Source organism: Balaenoptera acutorostrata, chromosome X (genome assembly GCF_949987535.1).
Source record: "Balaenoptera acutorostrata chromosome X, mBalAcu1.1, whole genome shotgun sequence".
Taxonomy (NCBI): Eukaryota; Metazoa; Chordata; class Mammalia; order Artiodactyla; family Balaenopteridae; genus Balaenoptera; species Balaenoptera acutorostrata.
In genome coordinates, this window is record NC_080085.1 from 120891463 (window position 1) to 120915434 (window position 23972).

A 23972-nucleotide genomic window follows, 5' to 3' on the forward strand; every position below is an offset into this window, starting at 1 on the left:
GCATTCGTTCATTCATTGCTTATTCTATCCTTAGTGACTCAGTATCTCTGTGGAACGCAGACGCCACAGTCTGGGGTCCTGGAGTCCTAGAGTCAGGTTTCAACATAATGATATCTGGAGAGTCCTTTCACCCTTGTGACTGTAGTTGTCAAGAGGGTACTCTGGTTTAGTCAAAGGCTGTGTAAAGAACAGAAATACAGAGTGGGGGTGGAGGGGGACTGAATTCAGGAGGAGAGTTTTCAGGCACAGGCGCAAATCGTCACCATTCAAAACGAGTGTGAGGCCCTATTCCAGCCATACAGTTCCATTAACTGAATTTGCATCTCCCAGTCACAGAAGTGATATTTCCACAGTCTTGACATTCTAAATATCAAGAGAATTAAATGCAAGCCAAAAAAATCCCCTCAGCTTGTGAAGATCATTACATGACACACAGTAAATTCAGACAAAGGGAAAAACTTTTCTCAATACTGATAAGAAAAGCACCAAAGAAGTCATCACTTGAAGAATTACAGCTAGACTGCACTGCATTTGAAAACAACCTGGGTTAGCAGCGAGGTCAAAGCCTGGATTACCTTGGTATATGAAGCAAAAAGCATTTAGAGGAGTGCATGCCCTCACATTTTCCCTTCATTTAAATTCTTGCACTGGAATAAACAACTCTGCTTTCTAGGTCTATATTCCATCTGATCAGAAATGTACCAAGAAAATGTCCATAGGACAACTCTGGTCAATTTTGTTTATGGAACAAAATGCATTTATAAAATAGCTTTATTTCCACTGCCCCCTAGTCTATCCCTAAATGATTATAGATGGTGATGAAGACTACATGTTTCCTGTTCCAAAGCAACAGCCCATAATCTAGCAACACCACCAGGTGAGTTCTAAAGAGAATTTCCATAACATTCAAATTTAATACATAAATCGGTGTTCTTTCAAAACACTGATTTCAAAATGCCAGCAAAATAATTGACGCTATAGTTATGAAAACATCGCTTGCCTTCGTTACATGCCTGCATAAAGGAATTTTCGTTGAATCACATTTCCAAATGTGAAATGGTCACATACATTGGTAATCCAGACTACAAGAAATAAGTTCACTATGTTAACTTATTTTAAGTAAAAATAAGTTCTAACCTGACCAAGTTCTTCATTAAGGTCTGATGTGTTAACCAGGGCTCCTTCATTGATTTCTTCATCATAAAAGTCCTTATCCCATGAAATGAAGAAGGAGCCCAAGAATTTTTGCATTTCTACTGTGACATACATGGAGACAGGAATGATAAAGTTGAACAGAACCATAAATGACAGGAAGTCGGTAAACATTTTCAAAACCTAAACAAAAGAAATAGTTCATGCTGATTATATGCACAGTTCCATCAAGCAAGTGTAATATAAACTTTCTATCTTTTAATTTCAACGCTGAAAGCACTGCTCTTCCCAACGACACTATATCATTAGTAAAAATTTTCACAGTACATGAAAACAACATTTACAACACCCTGAATTTTGTCACTATTCTTCAGTGAATGTACCTTGACTTTCACTTTTCACTTCCTTAAGTTCTCTGCTCCTCCCCACCCCCCCCAATATGAATGTAGGCTCAAAGTTTTCATGTAGGCACTCATTACGTTCCTATCATGATATATTACAAGCTCATAATATATTAACATGACAGACCTTCTTGCCCAATTGCTTAAAACTCTTAACCAAAGAGTTAAAAACAAGGATAGATGCCTAGGGTTAAAACAAAAAATTCTAACATTTCTTAAACAGTTAATGGTTTGGGGCTACCATACAACCAAGAGAAAACCCAAATACCAAAGGTATCATTATCTGAGCAGCATTTCAATAAAGCGTGTCTCTGTCACAATGTGCTAGGGTTAAAGTTTTCAGCATAAAACAAATTACCTTCAAAGTCTCCCGCTCTTTCTGGGTCTTTTGGTTATACCAAGGTTCATCGTTATATGGGGTACTTTGCCAAACATACTTTAGAGTAGTGCATACTGCAGCTTTGGTCAGTAAGATAAATAAATACACAATCAGGAAGGCATTAATGGATCTGAAAAATAAGATATTATGGATTTAAAAACCATTTAATTACTTAAGGTATCAACCAGGTATAAACTAAACTGTTCAGTTTTCTAAAGCTTCTCCTGTGTACGATGTGTAACCATAGCACAGACCTGTACGGATGCTGCTAACACATTATTCTTGAGTGGTAAAATGGAAAAGCCAGCCCTAGCCCCAACCCAAAGTGCAACGGCTGACTAGCTCAACACACCTTTAGTAAGGATCCTAGAGAGTGACAGAACACACACACACACACACACACACACACACACACACACCCATTACCTACTCCGTCCTTATAGAAGGAGTAGATTGTTTCCATTTCCCTGAATCCTAAAGGTTTGGAATAGAGGGTAGAGGAGCAAATGTGAAATCTTCAAGCTTAGTGTGGATTCTTTTAGTCTGAAAGTAGAGCTATGGAGAGGGTGTCACTGATATACTGGATATCCACGCCAACAGGAGAGTGAGGTCTGTGCCAGCGGCAACTGGCTTGAAGGTGTGTGTCATGTACCACTTCAATATCTGCCAGGAGACTATTATCTGTGTTGTACAACCTCCTTACATATAGCAACAAGAGGACCCCAAACCATTATCCAGCAGCAAAAGAGAATAAATTTCAACTAAACCCTGCCCTTGAATAGCTAAGTGAGCTTAGGTAAATCACTTATCATCTCTACGACTATTTCTCTATCTATAAAGTGGACAGGCTAACAGGAATTACTCTGAGTTGCTCAGAGGATTAAACCAAATCAGACATACAAATCACTGAGCAGTTTCTGGAACACAAAAAGTACTCAAAATGGTAGCACTACTACAATTTATGTTGTTTTTGCTTATGGTTGTTATTTAGAATTACTGAGAAGTAACAATTTCAGTTCAATAATAACTAAAGAAATTGTGGTGTACACTAACTTTTCAACAGCAGAACGTTTCTGAGATTTCCCTTGGTAGTTCAATGCCATTTTGGTTTCCATTCCAGTGTAAACAGCAACTCCTAAGGAATAACAATATGATGAAAATTAGGTTTCAAATGAGATTGCCAACCCAACTCCCCACCCAGTTGGATCTACCAATTTTTTCACTCTATAAAAGTAGGAATTCTAAACTCTCTTCTATTCACCAGTTGATATATCATTTATAGTATAATTTTAATTCTACATACTTCGTCATAGTTTTCAAGTTAGTTTACCATCTTATAAACTCCCAACACCTAAAAATAGGCTTAGATTAAATGGAATTAAATGCCATGTTCAATTTTTAACTGCACTATTTAGGCACAGGCTTTAAAAGACATATTTCTAGTAAGTATATCTTAAAAACGTTCACCATATATCTTCTTGGTATTTTTTAGTGTAGCTCCTTTCAACAAGAGATTTTCAGGTCCCAAAGACCTAAACAAAAAATGAACACAACTTATCCAAACAGCCCAACAAATAGCACCATCAGCTTTGGCGACATATTTTGCCCTAACATACATCTATCTCCAAAAGGTTCAGAATGTATCTGTTTACTTATATCATATGCTTACTAACACAGGACCAGCTGAAAGATATTTCCCTCTGAAGTTACTTGAGGATACAGCACAGATGGAAGCACACACAGTACAGGAGTAGCCAGCAACACACAGAGATAAAGAGATGCACAGAGATAAAAGGATTATGAGTCACAGACAGCAAGACAAGAACGGGACAGAACAGCAGACATCAAGAAACAGAAAGAAAAGGTGACAGTAAAAGGCTGGGAAAGCAAATGTCAAGGTGGGAAAGACACACTGCCATATTTATAGAGAGTAAACACGCCTTTTGGGGGATCATTGGGCACCCGGTGTTTCTTTAACTTCTTTTTGAGTATTGGCTATAAAGGCCAAATGGAAAAGTTGAGGTAATTAACTGGATGATAGAAGAGGGAAGAAAACACCCCTTTTTCCATGAATTGTTACATTATAAATGATTAAACCTTTCATTTTACTTAAGTCCAGCTAATTCTCCCAGCATTTTATCTCCTGCCTAGTCCCTAAATTACTCTCTCTTAACACACTGTTCTCCAGATATACTTCCAATATTGTCAGGCACTGCACAGCCAAGGACAATAAATACAGTGCTTAGAACATATTTGGGATTATTGGTCAAAGTGTCTGGAGCTGTACAATTTTAGAAACCCTCAGCATCACTTCCAACACCACCCCCCTCCCAGGACACACACACTCTGAGCTGCTACCAATCACAAGGTCAGCTACTTAAGACCCATTAGTGGCTAGTTACTCCAGGGTTATTCACCTTTACATCCCTTTCTATAGAGGAAAGTATTCAACTATTTTAATGGGCTTAAAAGAGAAACACAGCTCCCCCCAAAAGGACAGATTAAAGGAATTATAAACTAACCTGGCAACAGCTTCAAGACTATTACTATAGATACTGATTCGGCCAACAAACCTGCAAAAAAGAACATAATAGCACACGTGTCTTCTATATCTAGATAAAATCTATTTACCCCAAATATGGGAATGAATCAAAATACAAAAAATGCAAGAAGAAATAAGACAATGAACTATGAAAGCCTACTGTCTTTCTTTTTAAAAAAAGTTAGGTTGGGGGCTTCCCTGGTGGCGCAGTGGTTGAGAGTCTGCCTGCCAATGCAGGGGACACGGGTTCGAGCCCTGGTCTGGGAAGATCCCACGTGCCGCGGAGCGGCTAGGCCCGTGAGCCACAACTACTGAGCCTGCGTGTCTGGAGCCTGTGCTCCGCAACAAGAGAGGCCGCGATACTGAGAGGCCCGCACACCGCGATGAAGAGTGGCCCCCGCTCGCCGCAACTAAAGAAAGCCCTCGCGCAGAAACGAAGACCCAACACAGCCAAAATAAATACATTAATTAATTAATTAAAAAAAAACAACAACAGGAAGGAGAAAAAATGGGTAAGATCTCAAAAAAAAATTAAAAAAAAAAAAAGTTAGGTTGAACCAATATGGTATGTAACATTTTCAACTAATTTTAAAAATATTATGGATTATAAGAATGTAAACAAAGATTCTAAATTGATTTTCAAGATCTACTTGGCACCGTGCATGCACACATTACCCCTCTCATCTATACTTCACATAAATAATTGGTTTCTATTTCACATTCATGTGAAGAAAGGTTTCTGGTGCTAAAACAACTTTTAAAACCATTAGTTCAGTAGTTCTTTCACTTGAGCATGCATCAGAATTACTGGTGGGCTTCTTAAACCACAGATTTCTGGGCCCCATCCCCAAGCTTATGGTTCAGGTAAGAATGTGAATCTGTATTTCCAACAAGCTCCCAGGTGATGCTGATACTGCTGGCCTGGGATCACCGTTTGAGAACCACCGGCATTAGGGGACACTTGATCACCATCTTGGAAATTTCCAAACTGTCTTGCAGCCGATCTGAATACTGAGCTTGATCTGACCAAGTGATCAGATATATGGCTATGCATATGGTAATCTACATTTCTGAAAAATAGGGTAAAAAGCTCTAAATCCTCCTTAACAAGAATGAGTATTTTATAACTTACATTAGAATTTTTTCAGAAAAATTGATTATTACTAAACACACAAAATATGAAGGTCTGCTCATTCATTCATCATGTATTAATTGCACCATTACTATGCTTGCTAATAAGCAAGAAAAATGTGTTCCTTGCCCTAAAACAGACAATCAGGCAATTACAATGTGATGACCACTAGGGTGGTGGAAGTACAAGGTATTCTGAAGTCACATACCAAGGGTACTCAATTTAGTCTAGAGAAATTAGGAATAACCTTCCCTCACTAAAAATCTACTTCATATTTGAGGTAACTGAAATTTAGGAGTTACCCTATAAATATGCAAGGATGTATATTATTGTCTAACTCAGGCAAAATCAGTCACTCCCTTTTCTGTGATTCTATGGGCCTTTTACTCACCTTTATTATCTCACTGTACTGTAAGCCTAGCTTTACTGTTTTATCCCCTTTGCAAACTGTGAGTTCCCTAAAGGCAGGGAACAGCTGTTTTGCTTTGTGATTCTAAGTTCCTACTATCAAGGTGGATACAGAAGAAGGGAAAAAGGAAAGAAGGAATGATGGGAAGGAGGGAGGGTATTATTCATGTAGTAGGATGAATAGTTTGTTTTTCCACTACTGGGCACTGTTGTAAGCCACATCCCGCCATTTGGTCCCCTATTATGACCAACAGCATTCATTAACCAGATGGCTGGCATGGGTGATGGATGCCATCCGTAAAGGTGGAATAGAATATAATTAATTGGCCCACTTGGGGATAAAACCTATTATTCTATCCTCATTAACACCATGCTCTAATCAACCAAAGTAACCAGTCTTAAAAATCAAATGCCAAATTTTTTGACAACCCACAATGACTGTGAATGAATAAATCTACTCCAGAAAGCCTAACTGTAGCAAAATAGAGGAAATCACACCATTTCACTGCTCCCTCAAGTAACTTAACTGTTTACTTTGGACAAGAAACAGCCTACATACAATACTCAGTTCATCATGATCCTCGTAAAAAAGGACAGAGTGCCTACTAATTGCATGGCTCCATATCTCCTTCTCTCTTTAATGTTGGATGACACATAAAGTGGTTTATTTTTGTTTTAATTAACTCTGGCTAATGCATGAGTTTGATAGATCAGCCTGACGGGATTACATAATCTTAAAATGTGATGGACGGCCATGTCTACAAATAACAATAATAAAAGAAAAACCACAAGTAAGATGCCTGGGCCCACAATGATTTATCTTAGGCTGGTAGCGAACAAGGCTGATTTGATTCATTTCCCTGCCAGAAGGAAGGAACAGCTCATAAAAACACAAATGCAAGGAGGCTGGTAAATGGTGGGTGTTTCTTTGCAATACTGGTGGCAAAGAGAAGCAAAGCCATCAGACAGCAGTAAAATGAAACCAGGTAATTCTTACTTGTAGAGGTCAGGTTGAGGCTGTTCACATTCAATTGCTGCTCTGAGGGTATCAATGGATTCGGCTGTACACAGTTCAATGGTGTCACGTACCGCATAATGTGTCTAGATGAAAGCAGAAGAAAAAGCAAAAACAGCCCCCCCCCCCAAAAAGTGTAATCGTATACCCACCTGATTTCATGAACACTGTATGTTTTTAGTAAGAGGCTTTGGCAGAATGATACAAATATTGATGCACATTTCCAACTAAATAAACTTGATGGTATTATTCTTAAAATATATTACAAATAATTAGAAAGATAACTCTGCTGCAAGGGGATTTCAAAGATAATGAGAAAACTAAAAGCTTTTCTTGATACTGACAGCAGAGAGAATTCCATTTGCAGCATGCATATAATTAACTGAAAACCCCATGAAAAATTTAATGCATTTTTTTTCTCCTATTTATAGAACTGAGACCTATTATTTTGCTCACCATAGTGTATGGTGATGTTAACATACACATAAGAATTGAACATAACCCGTTTGGTCATAAGAATGCTAACATTTTTGCTAACAGAAAGAAAAAATTCATCAATAGTTTCCATTATACAAACAGCAAAATTAATGATCTTGAAAATGCTTCGGGTGGCTACAATTTATGTAAGGAGCTGGGAGATGATGTGTCTTGCCTTAATCAGACAGTTAGAATATTCTACTAATGTATATTATGTACTTACTTGATTGACCCAGAACTCAAGGCAGGCTCCAATGAACCCATTTATAAATCATCAAAGAAGGGCTGACGCAGATTCAAAGACTGCACCACTTATGCTGAAGGGAAAGCTGCTGCACAGTCTTCGGAGAATATTATGGATCTGCCTCAGCTACATTTAAAACTATCTCCTGACTTGGAAAACCTATGTACTTTTAGCTGATTTATCAGATCAACTTAATTGGAAAATGAAACCACTTGAAAGTTTTCTGCCTCTAAACAACTTTTTCCCCTATTAGGAAATCTTTAAGTAGATTTCTCGATTTTTATCTTGACATTCCCTCAAATACAATTTTGTTTTTCAATAGTTTAAATGGGACTAGTTCATCACCATGCCCCTGAAGAAAAAAATTAGTTACCTAACAGGCATTTAAGTTCCTTTCCCACATACTGAGTCCTGGTCCTCAACTCCAGATGGAATAAACAAGCAGAGGAAAGCCCTCAAGGATACACACAGAGGTGAGCACATTAGTATTCTTCCTTAAAGGCAGCATATAGAGGATACATGTTCATGCCCTGTGGAGCTCTGGATGATAGCCAAGAACTGACAGTGCCGGAAAGTACCAGGGACGTAACTTATCCTCCAGTTTGAACAAATTTACTCTAACACACTTATAATTCTTCCTAGTTGAAATAAAGCAAATATTTGCCAAACTACACCCTAAGGTGTTTTTAAAAAGTAATCAAACCATTCCAGGTTAGATTTTCGATATGCCAGGAATAAACATTTTTTTCAAGAAGATAGTCATCACTTTAAAAATAAAAATAGATCAAACTGTAAGGTTAGAGTACCTTAGGGTGAAGTTATTTTCATAGTTATATAGTTTCAGCCTAAGATTACTCTCATTTTTAAAAGCCTAAATAAAATATTGAATGGGTTAATGTCAATATGAAATGCAAACACTGCTATCAAAAATGTGGTGGCTTTTATTTGGGGTGTGGATTTCCTCACCCAACACCACCCTTTCCCCCAAAGTTGAGTACTTGCTTAGAAGTTCAAAGACAGTTATATAAAAGCTGTCTTCAAATACAAAACTTACACAAACAGGAAAAAATAAGATAAAAGATTAGGGGGCAGTGGGATGGAGTATTGTATGATTAACTATCCTGAGCTCAAAATGTTTAGGCAAGGTTTAATCTCCATTACCTTGCAATTGGATTCCCCATCAAGACTTGCAGTAGTAACATAACAGGTTCCATCAACTGTGCAGGATGATAGAAGAATAAGATCACAGGGAAAGGTTTCATCTGCCTGTACTTCTACTACATCACCGACCTAGCATAGAGAGAAAAATAAATATAAATATTCTTAATTCCAAACAAAGCATTCATTATACCTCAAACTAAAGTCAAAACAGTAGCAAAAGACCTCTCCTCCTCTAGGGCTTAGACTGTCTCAGCATCCTATACCATGTGAAAGGTGATGAAAGAATATCACTCAACATTCAGAATCCTCTTTAAGGTTACAATGACTTAGGATGCTTTTAGATTACCTTAGTATTGAACTTTAATCTCTAACAAATGATTCCAGCACCCAGGGACCCTTTTGCTCTCTGTTGTTTCTGGTATTGGTGTTTGATAAGAGAATGGCCATTATCATTTCATGAATGAATCAAGAAAATCTACACATCTTAACTTGAGCACTTCATAAACACTGGTCAGCCACACTCCCACTCTGCATCATAGACAAATATTTCAAAATGCTTTGCCTTCCAAGTGATAACAGCTATTATTTTTGGGTCATAGTTCTCTCTTCAGTGCTCAGAAAATCTCGCTTAATTAGAGAGGTGTTTATGTTTCCCATAACATTTGGAAAAAACTTTTTTCAAATAGGTCATTTTCCAACAATTCATCCGCTATGAGCAAGTACCCAAAGCTCAAGTAGAGGAAAAACATGAGAGAAGAAACAACCACGAACCATTTCTAGCGCATAATTTAATAATGTAGGAAATAAATCATGATGATTAAAACACAGATCTTTACTACTTGACTTTATGTCCCAGCTCTGCCACTTAACTATATGACCTTAGGTTAAGTGTCTTTGATGATTGCAACTACCTCATAGGATTGGCTGGAGTATGAAATGAGGACACAGGTAAAGTGTTTCGTAAAGTGCCTGGCATATATTCACCCTCTGATAGTTGCTAATTGTAATTATTACTAATACCCTACAACTGCTTTACTTCTAACTTATGAATAGTCATAAAATTTTTTTAGAAGGATGTAAGGAAATTATCCAGCCCAGTGCATTCCAACATTTTCCATGTCGTGGCACACACAGAAAATGATAAGTAACCCTTTTGTACAGCACTTCCAGATAAAGGGAGGAGGCTGCTGGTGACAGAAGACAACCCACCTTAGGAGAGAGTCACAATATCTGGCTCACCAACTCTGGCACACTGGTTGTGAAATGCTGAACTAACAAATGACACACCTGCCTTCCAATTGCTACACACAATTTGGCAGATGAAGATGAGGATTTCAAGATCTATTCAGGAACAACTTTATTTTCTTTGCCAATCTTAATCAGTAGCCAAGAGCAACAGCATCAACAATGGAACTAATTTGTAAATAATATTTTATTTTCTTGGATCGTTCCTTCCAAACATACACAAATACTTCTGTTGCTTACACAAAGCCACAATCTATGCTTAAATACACAGAAGAAAAATAACAAACAAAATCCTAAAGCATCTTAGAAGAAGGAAACACTCATTAAAGAACGGAACATGATTGTCAGGCACTGATAAATAAAAACCACAAACAGAATTTCTTCTACAACATTGATAATGATTCGCTCAGATATGAAAAGAGCCCTGCACCTGGAGTGCAAGTTAAGGCTGGTAAGATGGACAGGGGCCAGATCACAAAAGTCCTGACAGGTCAGGGTCAGAAGTTTAGGCCTCACCCTGAAGGCAAGGGGAGACCGGGAAAGGACTTTTAAAGAAAGGGAACAACATGGTCCAGTTAGACAATCAACTCTAGAGTTGTTTCCACTTAGCATGTACAAAGCCACAAGAGAACATCACTATCCCTTGTCATAAATATTAGAAAAAGCCAGATAATCAACAGAATCATATTTTTTTGGAGTTCATCAGAGAGCTGAGGTTGCAGGGCAACCAAATGAACTGAATTTCAAGGGTGAAAAGTCCCTCTGAGGAGAGAGAGGAGAAATAAACTGTTTCACAATTGATAAAGCGCAGGAGGAAGAGACGACTGCCATAAAAGTGCCTAGGAAGAAAATAACTAGATTTTTAACCAACTGTAAAAGGCTTGGTAGGGGCCAACGTGACAGTTTCAAATCTCTGCAAGCCTGAGAGAAAAGAGGAGACCATAAGCACGTATCAGTTCTTCTCTATAGGCATCCACTGAGTGCTCATGAGAAAGCATGAGGACAGGAGGCCTAAAAGAGCCTTCCTCACTGGTACAGGCATACAGGTTGTGAATGACTGCTGTGGAGGAACAGACACAAAATATGCTACCACTGTGGACCCTTCTCTCATATGAGGCAAAAGCCATCTGTGCCTAAGAGAAAGGCAAGAAACCCTCCCGGGCACAGTCTCAGGGTAACGTAACTACTGCTAGCGGGCAGATAGAAGCAAAGCCATCTGCTGCTGGGGATGGGACAGGAAACCCCCTCATACTGAGGACCTAGCACTGATAAAAGGCAAAGTTCAGCTGCCATGGGAGGTTGGGGTGGAGGTGAGAGGAGAGTACTGAGAAAGTTCCACCCTGAGGCAAAGGTGCCTAAAACCTGCCTAATACTGAGATGGAGTAGGAGAACCAAGAAACCACTCTGTTCCCACCAGGAACCCCAAGAAAGAGCAATCTACCACTGGGGGAGGAGAAAGGGTGTAGAGAGAGGCATTCACTGTGTCTCAGGAATGTAGGACCTGCTGAAAGCAGAGAACAGAACAGGAACACTGAGAAAACCCCTGTGGCAGCCCAGCACTGCAGGCATTTAAAGTCCAGTGGTGTACTGAAAGCATCAACAGCTACAGCAAAATCCAAAGCCAGCCAACTCCTTACCAGACTGACTCAACCCCCAACACTGATGGGCTGGCTGACAGAATAGGTGTGCCCACTACAGACCACAAATACAGGTTACCTGCCTCGGTCTCCAGCATTCTTTTACATGCACTGCCCAAAATTCAATAAAAAAAAAAATGAGATGCACAAAACCAAGACAAAAATAACCTATCATCAAAAGATAAAGGTGTCAATAGGACCAGCCTCAGAAATACTCAGATTTTGGGGCTTCCCTGGTGGCGCAGTGGTTAAGAATCCGCCTGCCAATGCAGGGGACACGGGTTCGAGCCCTGGTCCGAGAAGATCCCACATGCCACAGAGCAACTAAGCCCGTGCACCACGACTACTGAGCCTGCACTCTAGAGCCCGTGAGCCACAACTACTGAGCCCACGTGCCACAACTACTGAAGCCCGCGTGCCTAGAGCCTGTGCTCCACAACAAGAGAAGCCACCGCAATGAGAAGCCCACGCACCGCAACAAAGAGTAGACCCCGCTCGCTGCAACTAGAGAAAGACTGCGTGCAGCAACGAAGACCCAACACAGCCAAAAATCAATACATAAAATAAATTAAAAAAAAGAGAAATACTCAGATTTTGGAATTATGAAACAGGGATAGAAAAATAGCTATGAAAAAAAATAGCTATGATTAAGATATTAAACTATTTACTGGAAAAGGTAGACAACATACACATGCAGATGAGGAATTTGGGCATAAATATGGAAACTCCCAAAAAAAGGCAATTGGAAAAGTTAGAAATGAAAAACATGATATCAGAGGTAAGGATTTCCTTCAATGGGCTTATAAGCATACTAGATACAAAGGAAATAATCAGTAAACCTGAAGAAACTCTTCCAATATTTCTAATGCCAAAACCCATACTCCTTCCCTTATAAATACCTGTGTTTTTCCATTGGAATTCCTCAAGGCCTGTTTCTCTTCTCTGTGTTTTATGTGATTCCATCCAAATTTCTATATCCACCTAAAACATCTCTGAGCTCCAGGCTTGACAATTCCATCTGGCTGTCTAACAGGAATCTCAAAATTAACATGGTCTGGGACTTCCCTGGTGATCCAGTGGTTAAGACTCTGTGCTCGCAATGCAGGGGGGGCCAGGATAGATCCCTGGTCAGAGAATTAGATCCCGCATACCACAACGAAGATCCCACACGTGGCAATGAAGATCCTGCGTGCCGCAATTAAGACCCAGCGCAGACAAACAAATAAATATTAAAAAAAAAAAATTAACATGGCCCAAGCTGAATTCCTGACTTCCCTTCACCCCCACCTTTTCCCCTAAACCTATTCTTCTCCAGCTTATTTAATAGCACCAGCATTTTTAAAAAATTAATTAATTTTGGGCTGTGTTGGGTCTTCGTTGCTGCACGCGGGCTTTCTTTACTTGCATTGAGTGCGGGCTGCTTTTTCTTGTGGCGCGCAGGCTTCTCATTGTGGTGGCTTCTCTTGTTGCGGAGCATGGGCTCTAGGTGCACAGGCTTCAGTAGTTGTGGCACGCGGGCTCTAGAGCTCAGGCTCAGTAGTTGTGGCGCACGGGCTTAGCTGCTCTGCGGCATGTGGGATCTTCCCGGACCAGGGCTCGAACCCCTGTCCCCTGCATTGGCAGGCGGATTCTTAACCACTGCGCCACCAGGGGAGCCCCTAGCACCAGCATTTTGTTTAATAGCACTATTTAATGCACCTAGTTGCTTAGGCCAAAATCAAGGAGGCTATCTTTATTCTATTTTGCTCTTTTTCTCCCTCCCTACATGGAATACATCAGTAAGTCCACACTTTACCTCCAAAAAACATCCTGAATACATACATTTATTTTGATCACGAGACAGGAGGGACAAAGTTGTGCTTACGAGCATGGATGCCATACCCAGGCTTGCTTCAGTTCAAATCCCAGCTTTCCCACTTACTAGTTGTGGACAAGTTTCTTAACTACCCTATGCCTCAGTTTCATCATTTGTAAAGAGGGGATAACAAAAGTACCTATTTCGTAGGACTGTTGTAAAGTAAGGATTAAATGAGTTAATAGAATGTAAAAGGGAGTGCCTGGCATATTTATGTAACATATAAATGTTAACAACTATTTTTACTGTTATTATCGCTTCTACTATCATTCTAATATAAGCTCTTATCATCATTTGCTTATACTACGGCAGTAGCCACCTAACGGGTTTCCCTCATTCTACTTTTGCTCATGCCTCTACTGTGCTCACTCTCCAGAGTTGTCTTTTCTTAAAAAGTAAGATCAACTCACCCCCTAGCTTTGAAAAACCCTTCAAAAAATTCCCAATGCACTGAGGATACAGAATAAGTCACTCTCCTGCTTAACAAGAGTCCCCACACTCCCCAGCCAAGCAATCAAACACTTGGACACTTTTAGTTTATAGGCATCTCTTTCCACACACAAATACTCCAGAAAGGGCTCAATCAAATAGCATTTCACACAACAGCATCAACTCATGTAATTCAGATTATACCTGGTTGAGGTCAGCCTCAAGGAAAAGTAGCCTGGTGAGGAAAGTTGGAAGATGGGGGTCCTTCTAAGGCAGTGGGGGTGACAGCAAAAACAGAAAGAGGAAACGAGAGAAAAGGAGAGTTGTGGGAGACTTTTACTTGCTTTGCAATTTTACTTTGTGCCCTGGGAACAACAGATTTAATGCTATGAATCATTTATGCTGCCTTTGGTTCTTATATGAACAAAAAGCTGAGTTTCTATGACTGGATTGGAAACTTCAGATCCTAACCACTCTAGTTCATCACAAGGTCCTCCCCTCTGGGATGCAGAGAACAGAGAAAAGAAAAAAGAGTGGAAGAAAGACATTTTATATCAAACTTGGGTAACCCTCCCACTCTGTAGCCTTCCTCCCATCATTACTACAAGAAGATGCAAGACAATTTACTTATTGCTGGGGATATGGACAACTTATGCCTGGAATTCCGGGTATTTAATAAATAATTCAGCAGTGATAATACTTGATAAAAATATAGGGAGGAGAGTATTATTTTGTATGAATTCATACCACAGCCCTGAATCATTCTGGAATGGTATTTTCACCTACCTTCTTCTTTTTCTGTTCCATACATCTTGTTCCCTTGTTCTGGAGGATTTGATTTCCATTAGGTTCTATAATTTAATCCATATTCATATAGAAACATTCTTTTAAAAATAATACAAAATTGACAAACAATTTTGGAAGACTAACAAAATTAGAAGATTAACAAAATTGACAAACCCTTAGCTAGACTAAGAAAAAAAGAGAGACGCAAACAGCTAATGAAAGAGAAGACATCACAACTGATGGCAGAGAAATAAAAAGGATTATAAGAGACTACTACAATTATATGCCAATAGATAAATACCTAGAAACATACAACCTACTAAAACTGAATCACGAAGAAATAAAAAATCTGAGTAGATCCAAAACTAATGAGAAGATTGAAGCAGGAATCAAAAACAGAAGAAAAGCCCAGGCAAAAACAGAAGAAAAGCCCAGGATCAGATGACTTCACTGGAGAATTCTACCAAGCATTTAAAGAAGAAATAACAATTCTTCCCAATTCTTCTAAAGAATCAAAGAGGGGGGAACAACCCCAAACTTATTCTATGAGGCCAGCATTACCCTGATACCATCACCAGAAAAAGACACTACAAGAAAACTACAGACCAATTTCCTCAACGAATACTGATACAAAAAATCTTAGAATACTACCAAATCAAAATCAACAGCACATTAAAATGATCATACACCATGACCAAATGGGATTTATCATTGGGATCCAAGGATATATATATGAAGATCAATCAATGTAATGCAACACATAAACAACGTGTTGCATGATCATCTCAATCAATGCAGAAAAGGCATTTGGCGTAATTCAACACCCTTTCATGGGCTTTCCTGGTGGCGCAGTGGTTAAGAATCCACCTGCCAATGCAGGGGACACGGGTTCGAGCCCTGGTCCAGGAAGATCCCACATGCCGTGGAGCAACTAAGCCCGTGCGCCACAACTACTGAGCCTGCGCTCTAGAGCCCGCGTGCCACAACTACTGAAGCCCATGAGCCTAGAGCCTGTGCTCCGCAACAAGAGAAGCCCGCACACCGCAATGAAGAGTAGCCCCCGCTCGCCACAACTAGAGAAAGTCCGCGCGCAGCAACGAAGACCCAACGCAGCCAAAAATAAAAAAATAAAATAACAAAACAAAACAAAACACCCTTTCATGATAAAAACACTTAATAAAATAGGAAGAGAAGGAAATGACCTCAACATAATAAAAGTCCACAGCTAACATCATACTCAGTGGGGAAAGACTGAAAGCTTTACCTCTAAAATCAGAAACAAAGGAAGGATGTCTACTCCAGCACTACCATTGATCACTGTACTGGAAGTTCTCGATGGAACAATTAGACAAGAAACAAAAAAGGTATACAAACTGGAAAGGAAGTAAAATTATCCTGGTTTGCAGATGACATATTATATATAAAACCTAAAGATTCCACCAACAAAAGAAAAGTTAGAACAAACGAATTCAGCAAAGTTGCAGGATATAAAATCAATACTCAAAAATCAGATGCATGTCTATATACTAACAATGACCAGTCCAAGAAGGAAATTAAGAATATCATTTACAATAGCATCAAAAACGATAAAATTCTTAGCAACAAACTCAAACAAAGAAGTTAAAGAGTTGTACACTGAAAGTTACAAAAGCACTGCTAAAAGAAATCAAAGATAATACAAATAAATGGAAAGACATTTCATGTTCATGGATTGAAAGACTTAATACTGTTAAAATGTTTACTTGCCCCTTACTATCCAAGGGGCGCAGTGGTTAAGAATCCACCTGCCAATGCAGGGGACACAGGTTTGAGCCCTGGTCTGGGAAGATCCCACATGCCACGGAGCAACGAAGCCCATGCGCCACAACTACTGAGGCCTGCGCTCTAGAGCCCACGAGCCACAACTACTGAGCCGCACACCACAACTACTGAAGCCCCCGTGCCTAGAGCCCGTGCTCCGCAACAAGAGAAGCCTCCGTAATGAGAAGCCCACATACCACAACGAAGAGTAGCCGCCACTTGCCATAAAAAGAGAAAGCCGGCACACAGCAACAAAGACCCAATGCAGCCAAAAATTTAAAAAATTAAAAAAAAAAAAAGGCTATACTCTCCAAAGTGATCTACGACTCAATGGACTTCCTATCAAAATGTAATGGCATTTGTTTCAGAAATAGAAAAAAAAATCCTAAAATTCATATGAAATCTCAAGGGACCCTGAGTAGCCAAAACAATCTTGAAAAGGAAGAACAAACTTGGAGGTCTCACATTCCCAGATTTCAAAACATACTACAAAGCAACAGAAATTAAGACTGGCATAAAGACAGATACATAAGCCAATGAATAGAGAACCGAGAAATAAACTCTTGCACATAGGGCCAAATGATTTTCAACAAGGGTGCCAAGACCATTCAATAGGAAAATGACAGTCTTTTCAACAAATGGTTTTAGAAAAAATGGGTATCTATATGCAAAAGTATGAATAGAGTTGGATTCTTACATCATATACAAAAATTAACTTGAAATGAATGAAAGACCTAAATGTGAGACCTGAACCCATTAGACTCCCAGAAGAACATGGAGAAAAAGCTTCAGGACATTGGACTTGGCAATGACTTCTTGGACATGACACCAAAAGCACCAGACAAAAATCAAAATTAGAAAATGAGAATACATGACCAAAGTAAACAATCAACAGTGAAAAGGCAACCTATAGAATAGGAGAAAATATTTGCCAATCATATATCTGATGAGGGGTTAATATCCAGAAAATATAAGGAACTTCTACAACTCAACAACAAACAAATACCCTGATTAAAAAATGGGCAAAGGAGGGCTTCCCTGGTGGCGCAGTGGTTGAGAATCTGCCTGCTAATGCAGGGGACACGGGTTCGAGCCCTGGTCTGGGAAGATCCCACATGCCGCGGAGCAACTGGGCCCGTGAACCACAACTACTGAGCCTGCGCATCTGGAGCTTGTGCTCCGCAACAAGAGAGGCCGCGATAGTGAGAGGCCCGCGCACCGCGATGAAGAGTGGCCCCCGCTTGCCGCAACTAGAGAAAGCCCTTGCACAGAAACGAAGACCCAACACAGCCATAAATAAATAAATAAATAATAAAAATAAAGGAATTCCTTTAAAAAAAAAGTCTTTAAAAAAAAAAAAAATGGGCAAAGGACTTGAATAGACATTTCTCCAAAGAAGATATATAAATAGCCAATAGGCACATGAAAAGATGCTCAACATCACTAATCATTAGGGAAATGAAAATCCAAACCAAAACAAGGTATCATTTCATACCCATCAGGATGCCCACTACCAAAAGAACAGAAAAAGCAAGTGCTCAAGAGGACAGGGAGAAGTTGAAACCCTTGTGCAGTCTAGACGCTAACGTAAAATGGTGCATCCATTATGGAAAACAGTGTGGAGGTTCCTGCACAAATTAAAAATAGAATTACCATACAATCCAGAAATTCTACTTCTGGGTATATATCTAACATAATTCAAAGCAAGATCTTGAAAAGTTATTTGTATATCTGTGTTCACTGCAGCATTATTCACATGGCCAAGAGGTAGAAGGAAGCCAAACGTCCATCAACAGATCAACTGATAAAGAAAGGGTGGTATATACATACAATGGAGTATTACATAGCCTTAAAAAGGGGGAAATCCTGTCATATGCCACAACATAAATGAACCTTGAAGACATTATGCTAAGCGAAATAAACCAGTCACAAAAGGACAGATACCATACGTTCCCTCTCACAGGAAGTATCTCTCTAAAGTAGTCCAAGTAATAGAAACAGAAAATAGAAAAGTGTGTACCAAGGGCTAGAGGTTTGCTGTACAACAATGTGAATATACTTAACACTACTGAACTGTATATTTAAAAAATGGTTAAGGGCTTCTCTGCCGGCGCAGTGGTTAAGAATCCGCCTGCCAGTGCAGGGGACACAGTTCGAGCCCTGGTCCAGGAAGATCCCACATGCCGTGCAGCAACTAAGCCTGTGAGCCACAACTACTGAGCCTGCGGCTCTAGAGCCCGCGAGCCACAACTACTTAAGCCAGTGAGCCACAACTAATGAAGCCTGTGCGCCTAAAGCCCGTGCTCCACAGCAAGAGAAGCCACCACAATGAGAAGCCCACACGCAGCAACAAAGACCCAATGCAGCCAAAAATAAATAAATAAATAAATAAATAAATATTTTAAAAAAATGGTTAAGATGGTAAATTTAGTATTGTTTTTTATTCCAATAACACAATAAAATAAAAATAAATAAATAATACCTTAAGACTAGGATAAAATATTTGTAAAAGACCCATCTGATAAAGGACTGTTATCCAAAACATACCAAAAAAAAAAAAAACTATTAAAACTCAACAACATGAAAATGAACAATCTGATAAAAAAATGGGCAAAAGACCTAATAGATACCTCATTAAAGAAGATATTCAAATGGCAAGTAAGCATATGAAAATATGTTCAACACCATATGTCATTAGGGAATTGCAAATTAAGACAAAAATGAGATACCACGATACACCCATCAGAATGGCCAAAATCCACAACAGTGACAACGAATGCTGGCCAGGATATGGAGTAACAGAACTCTCATTCACTGTTTATGGGAATGCAAAATGGGTAGCTATGTTGGAGACAGCCTGGAAGTTTCTTGTGAACTAAACATACTCTTACCATATGATCCAGTAATCACACTACTTGGTATTTACCAAAATGAACTGAAATCTTATGGCCACACAAAAACCTGCACATGGATTTTTACAGCAGTTTTATTTGTAATTGCCAAAACATGGAAGCACCCAAGATGTCCTTCAGTAAGTGAATGGATAAATAAACTGGTACATCTAGACAAAGAAATATTATTTAGTGCAAAAAGAAATGAGCTATCAAGCCATGAAAAGACAGAGGAAACTTAAATGCATATTACTAAGTGAAAGAAGCCAATTTGAAAAAGCTACATACTGTATGATTTTCACTACATGACACTATGAAAAAAGGCAAAACTATGGAGACAGTAGAAAGAAGAGTGGTGACCCAGGGTTGGAGGGAGGGATGAATAGGCAGAGCACAAAGGATGGTTAGGGTAGTGAAATGATTCTGTATGATACTATAGTGTATAGGTCATTATACATTTGTTCAGACTCACTGAATATGTAACACCAAGAGTGAACCCTAATCAAAACTATGGACTTTGGGTTATAATGATGTGCCACTGGAGGTTCATTGATTATAACAAATATGCCACTCCGGTGGGGGATAATGATTATGAGGAAGGTTGCACCTGTGTGGAGAAAGGGGTGTATGTCAACTCCATAATTTCTGTTCAATTTTGCTGTGAACTTAAAACTGCTCTAAAAAGTAAAGCTTACTATTAATTAAAATAAAATCTGTTGGGAACAAAAAATATTATTTGATGTGGACAAGTCTAAAATTTTATCAACAGGACTCTTATTGGGTAATACGAAACAATGATTAATTTGGATAAAAAATTAAATTGCCTGAGATATTAAAAAATAACAATACCTTAGAACTATCATACGTTGCTGGTGGAATATAAAATGGTATATAGCTGCTGCGGAAAACAGTTTGGTGGTTCATGAAAAAGTTAACCATAGAGTCACCACATGACCTAGCAATTCTACTCCTACGTATATACCCAAAAGAATGGAAAACAGGTGTTCAAACAAAAAGTTGTACATGAATATTCATACTACCAATATTCCTAATAGCCAAAAGGTAGAAAAAACCTAAAATGTCCATCAACTGATGAATGGATAAACAAAATATGGTATAGCTATATGATGGTGTATTATTCAATCATCAAAAGGAATGAAGTACGGATACATGCCACAACATGAATGAACCTCAAGAACATAACAATAAGTGACAGAAGCCAGACATAAAGGCCACATAGTATATGATTCCATTTATATGAAATATCTAGAATAGGTAAACCCACAGAGACAGAAAGGAGATTAGTGGTTGCCAGGACCTGGGTGAGGGAGGAATGCAGCATGACTACTTAATGGCTATGGGGGTTTCCCTTTCCGGGTGATGAAAATGTTCTGGAACTAGACAGTGTTGATGGTTGCACAGCACTGTGAATGTACGAAATGCCACTGAGTTGTACATTTTAAAATGATGTGTTCTTACTGTAATTTTAAAAAAGAATGAACTACAAAACTTAATACCTTGATTTTTTCACTCTCTTTTCTCACTCGCTTTGCATTTTCAATAATGTAAACAGTGCTCTTGTTCACTTCATTGTCAGCTCTGTGCCTGAGCCAATCTTCATATCCCTAGAAGGATAAAAATAAGGACATAATCAAGCTCACATAATGAAGTAAAATTGTTAATAAATTTCTATAACCCCCTCTATGAGTCACCAGCAGGTATTTATACTTACAGTATTAATTTCAACTCAGAATGCTAGAGACAACACTGTAAATTTTTGCAGCAAAAACTAAGATATGCTTTCAAAATATCCCTTATAGCTTTATTGCATTAAAAGTTTCCTGCATTCTATAGATAAGTATTAATAAAAACACAGGCATTCTTCAATTGTGAAGGACTATGATTTATTTTTCTAATTCTGCTCTTATTCAAGTTAATGTTAATTTTTTCTACTCTTTAATTTGAAAAAAGTTTTATTTTCTTATAGACCGAATCACTTAAATATGCTCTTGTATAGTAGACTGTTGGAGTGATCATCTCTGAGGAAATATAATTCCTCCCCAGGGACAGAGAATAGAAAAGGCAAGGAGGATTATTTTGGAACAGTATCTACCTAAAACTGTTGTTTTAGAGAACGATGGTTAAACTTCTCCACTGACTTGGTGACAAAAGAAAATACAAATTGTTGTTCATTTTGTAGAGTTAGAAGTAATCAGAGTTCATTTTCCTTCGGGCTTCATTTGGTCTAGAGTAAATTTAAGCCAAAAGAACTAAGGATGGAGGACGTTCATTTGTTTTAGCATGATCTCCTTCTTTTTTTACATCACTTTGCTTTTTTTCTTTATAATAATGAGTGTACCTTTTCAAATCTAACTGTGTGAAAAATCTCTTGCTCGCCTTCCCTTTTTTTTCTCAGCTGCTATATATTCATTCCTCTTCTGTCCTTCTTTATGGCAATGCTAGGCTATCACTTCATATGGTACTTTCTGTGATGTCAGTGAGGAAAGAAAGGCCCCAACATGAACTAGTACTGGGAGTAAACTGAATCAGTAATAGCTTTTGAAAACCATACAGGCTATTCTTGGAACCAGAAATTCTATGATGTTAAAGAAAATAATCCTAACAGCCTAAGGAAATAACATTCCAAAAGTCTTTATTTAGCAACCAAACACTTGATAAAATATTCTTGCAGTTCCTGGTAAGCAAGATAGAAGACCAGATAACCCCAAGAGGAAAGATAACCATGTTCCCAATATTGTTAAGCAAACAGTTGGGAAGTTTTGGGGGATACTTTTTAAAGTACTTTTGATAAGTACTGTCTAAAAGTATCCTTGTAACCTGTCAGGTCCTATGGACTCTCCGATTACATGATAAACATTGCTAACCCACCCCTTCACCTCCAGTTTCCTGTTTCCATTTTCAATTTCATCTGGAATTTTTTGAAGGCACTATCATAAACCGTGACAGGTATGAACTTTGACAAGAAACAAGAATAAAAGTCTCTTCTACCCACGACCCCCTTCAGCAGCATCAGGAAAGACAACAAAATTAAAGTAAGAAACTCAAGTATGCTCTTGAGTTCTTTGCTATAGGCAGCAATTTAAAAAGTCCACAAGAATGGGAATTTTTCAGACAGATATAGCACATTGAAAAATGTAATGCACATTAAAAATTCACCTCACACTTCCCCACTGAGCTGCACCTTCTACTTACTCTCCTTTTAGGGTTACATTCCGTTCCCCCCCCCCCACAGACACACAAATAGGAGGAAAGGAGCAAAGAAATTAAAGATGCACCTTACAATCATTTTCATGTGTTTTCAATAAGAACCAAATATAAACTAAATTCATCAAGGATACCCACTTTATATAAATGTGAAAAAGAACCTTTGACAATGAAATTCAAATCAGACAGCACTGAAATGCAATTATAATTGTAAATTAGAAATTTACCTGTTTGATGGCTGTAACAGTTATAACAAAGAAAAGTGGAAGTCCACTGGTAACTGGGCTAGTTGGTGTGTCTACTGTGACCTAGGTAAAGAAATTAAATTGAAAGTAAAATGAAAATAAGCCATTAACTCATATGCAGCACTTACATGCTACAAACATTTCAGACAGAAAGGCAGACAAAACATATTCCGGTAGCAGGGTGAATGTTAACTTTCATTAAAACAAAAGCAATCCACATAGCTGTTAGTTTAAGAAAATAGTTCTAAATTTAGGCTTAGTTTTCATCCCAGCTTGAACTAACCCCTTGACTGAAATACATCCATTCATTTACCATCTATTTGTTGAGCACCATTCTGTCAGCCTCTGTGCTATTATCAGCCAGGCTCTAGAGATGCTGCTTTATTTTAAATAAGATGGAGAAAAGTCCCTGCCCTCATAGAGCTGGCAGCTTACAATGAAAACCAGACATTAAAACAAGTGAGACACTGAGATTTGAAGAGTAAATAGAAGTTAACTAGATGGAAGGGAGGGCCTTCCAGGTGCAGTGAAGGGTGTATAGGAAGTCTCTATGGTAGGAGGGCATGTGGCACCTGTAAGAAAATAAAGGAAGCCAGCGGCAAGAGAGCATGTGGTATGAGATGCAGACTAGTCTAGATGTTTTACTAGAGTTTTCTAGTAAAAGAGCTACTTTAGAAATATGTAAAATCATATGTATCTTAAAATATAATATTAGTACTTTAACAAGTCTTATTATAATAAGCCCTGAAACAACTTTTTAATCACAGGGCATTTTAAGGTTAGAAATGGATTGAAACTTGGTTAAGGAAATTAAGTTTCTAATGGAGCTCTTACCTGTACAAGGAAAATGATGAGAAAATAAAAATTTGCAATTCTTCTAAACTGTTCAAACAGATTCTTTGGGAGGAAATTCCAAAGTGTATACTGTAAGGGGAGAAGAAAAAAAAA

General features: G+C 38.6%; 1 protein-coding gene across 6 annotated transcripts in view; it reads right to left on the bottom strand.

Annotated features, from left to right (window-relative positions):
* The window catches only part of ATP11C (ATPase phospholipid transporting 11C), a 172053-nt gene that overhangs the window by 64682 nt on the left and 83399 nt on the right, over nt 1-23972 (bottom strand). For all 6 annotated transcript variants that reach the window (XM_057538288.1, XM_057538287.1, XM_057538291.1 and 3 more), the window contains 10 exons: nt 23859-23948; nt 23007-23087; nt 21072-21179; nt 8912-9040; nt 7012-7115; nt 4455-4505; nt 3400-3464; nt 2986-3067; nt 1912-2062; nt 1138-1335 (listed from right to left, as the gene is read on the bottom strand). In XM_057538288.1, the coding sequence (XP_057394271.1) occupies nt 1138-1335; nt 1912-2062; nt 2986-3067; nt 3400-3464; nt 4455-4505; nt 7012-7115; nt 8912-9040; nt 21072-21179; nt 23007-23087; nt 23859-23948 (1059 nt within the window). The remainder of the gene's footprint in view (nt 1-1137; nt 1336-1911; nt 2063-2985; nt 3068-3399; nt 3465-4454; nt 4506-7011; nt 7116-8911; nt 9041-21071; nt 21180-23006; nt 23088-23858; nt 23949-23972) is intronic.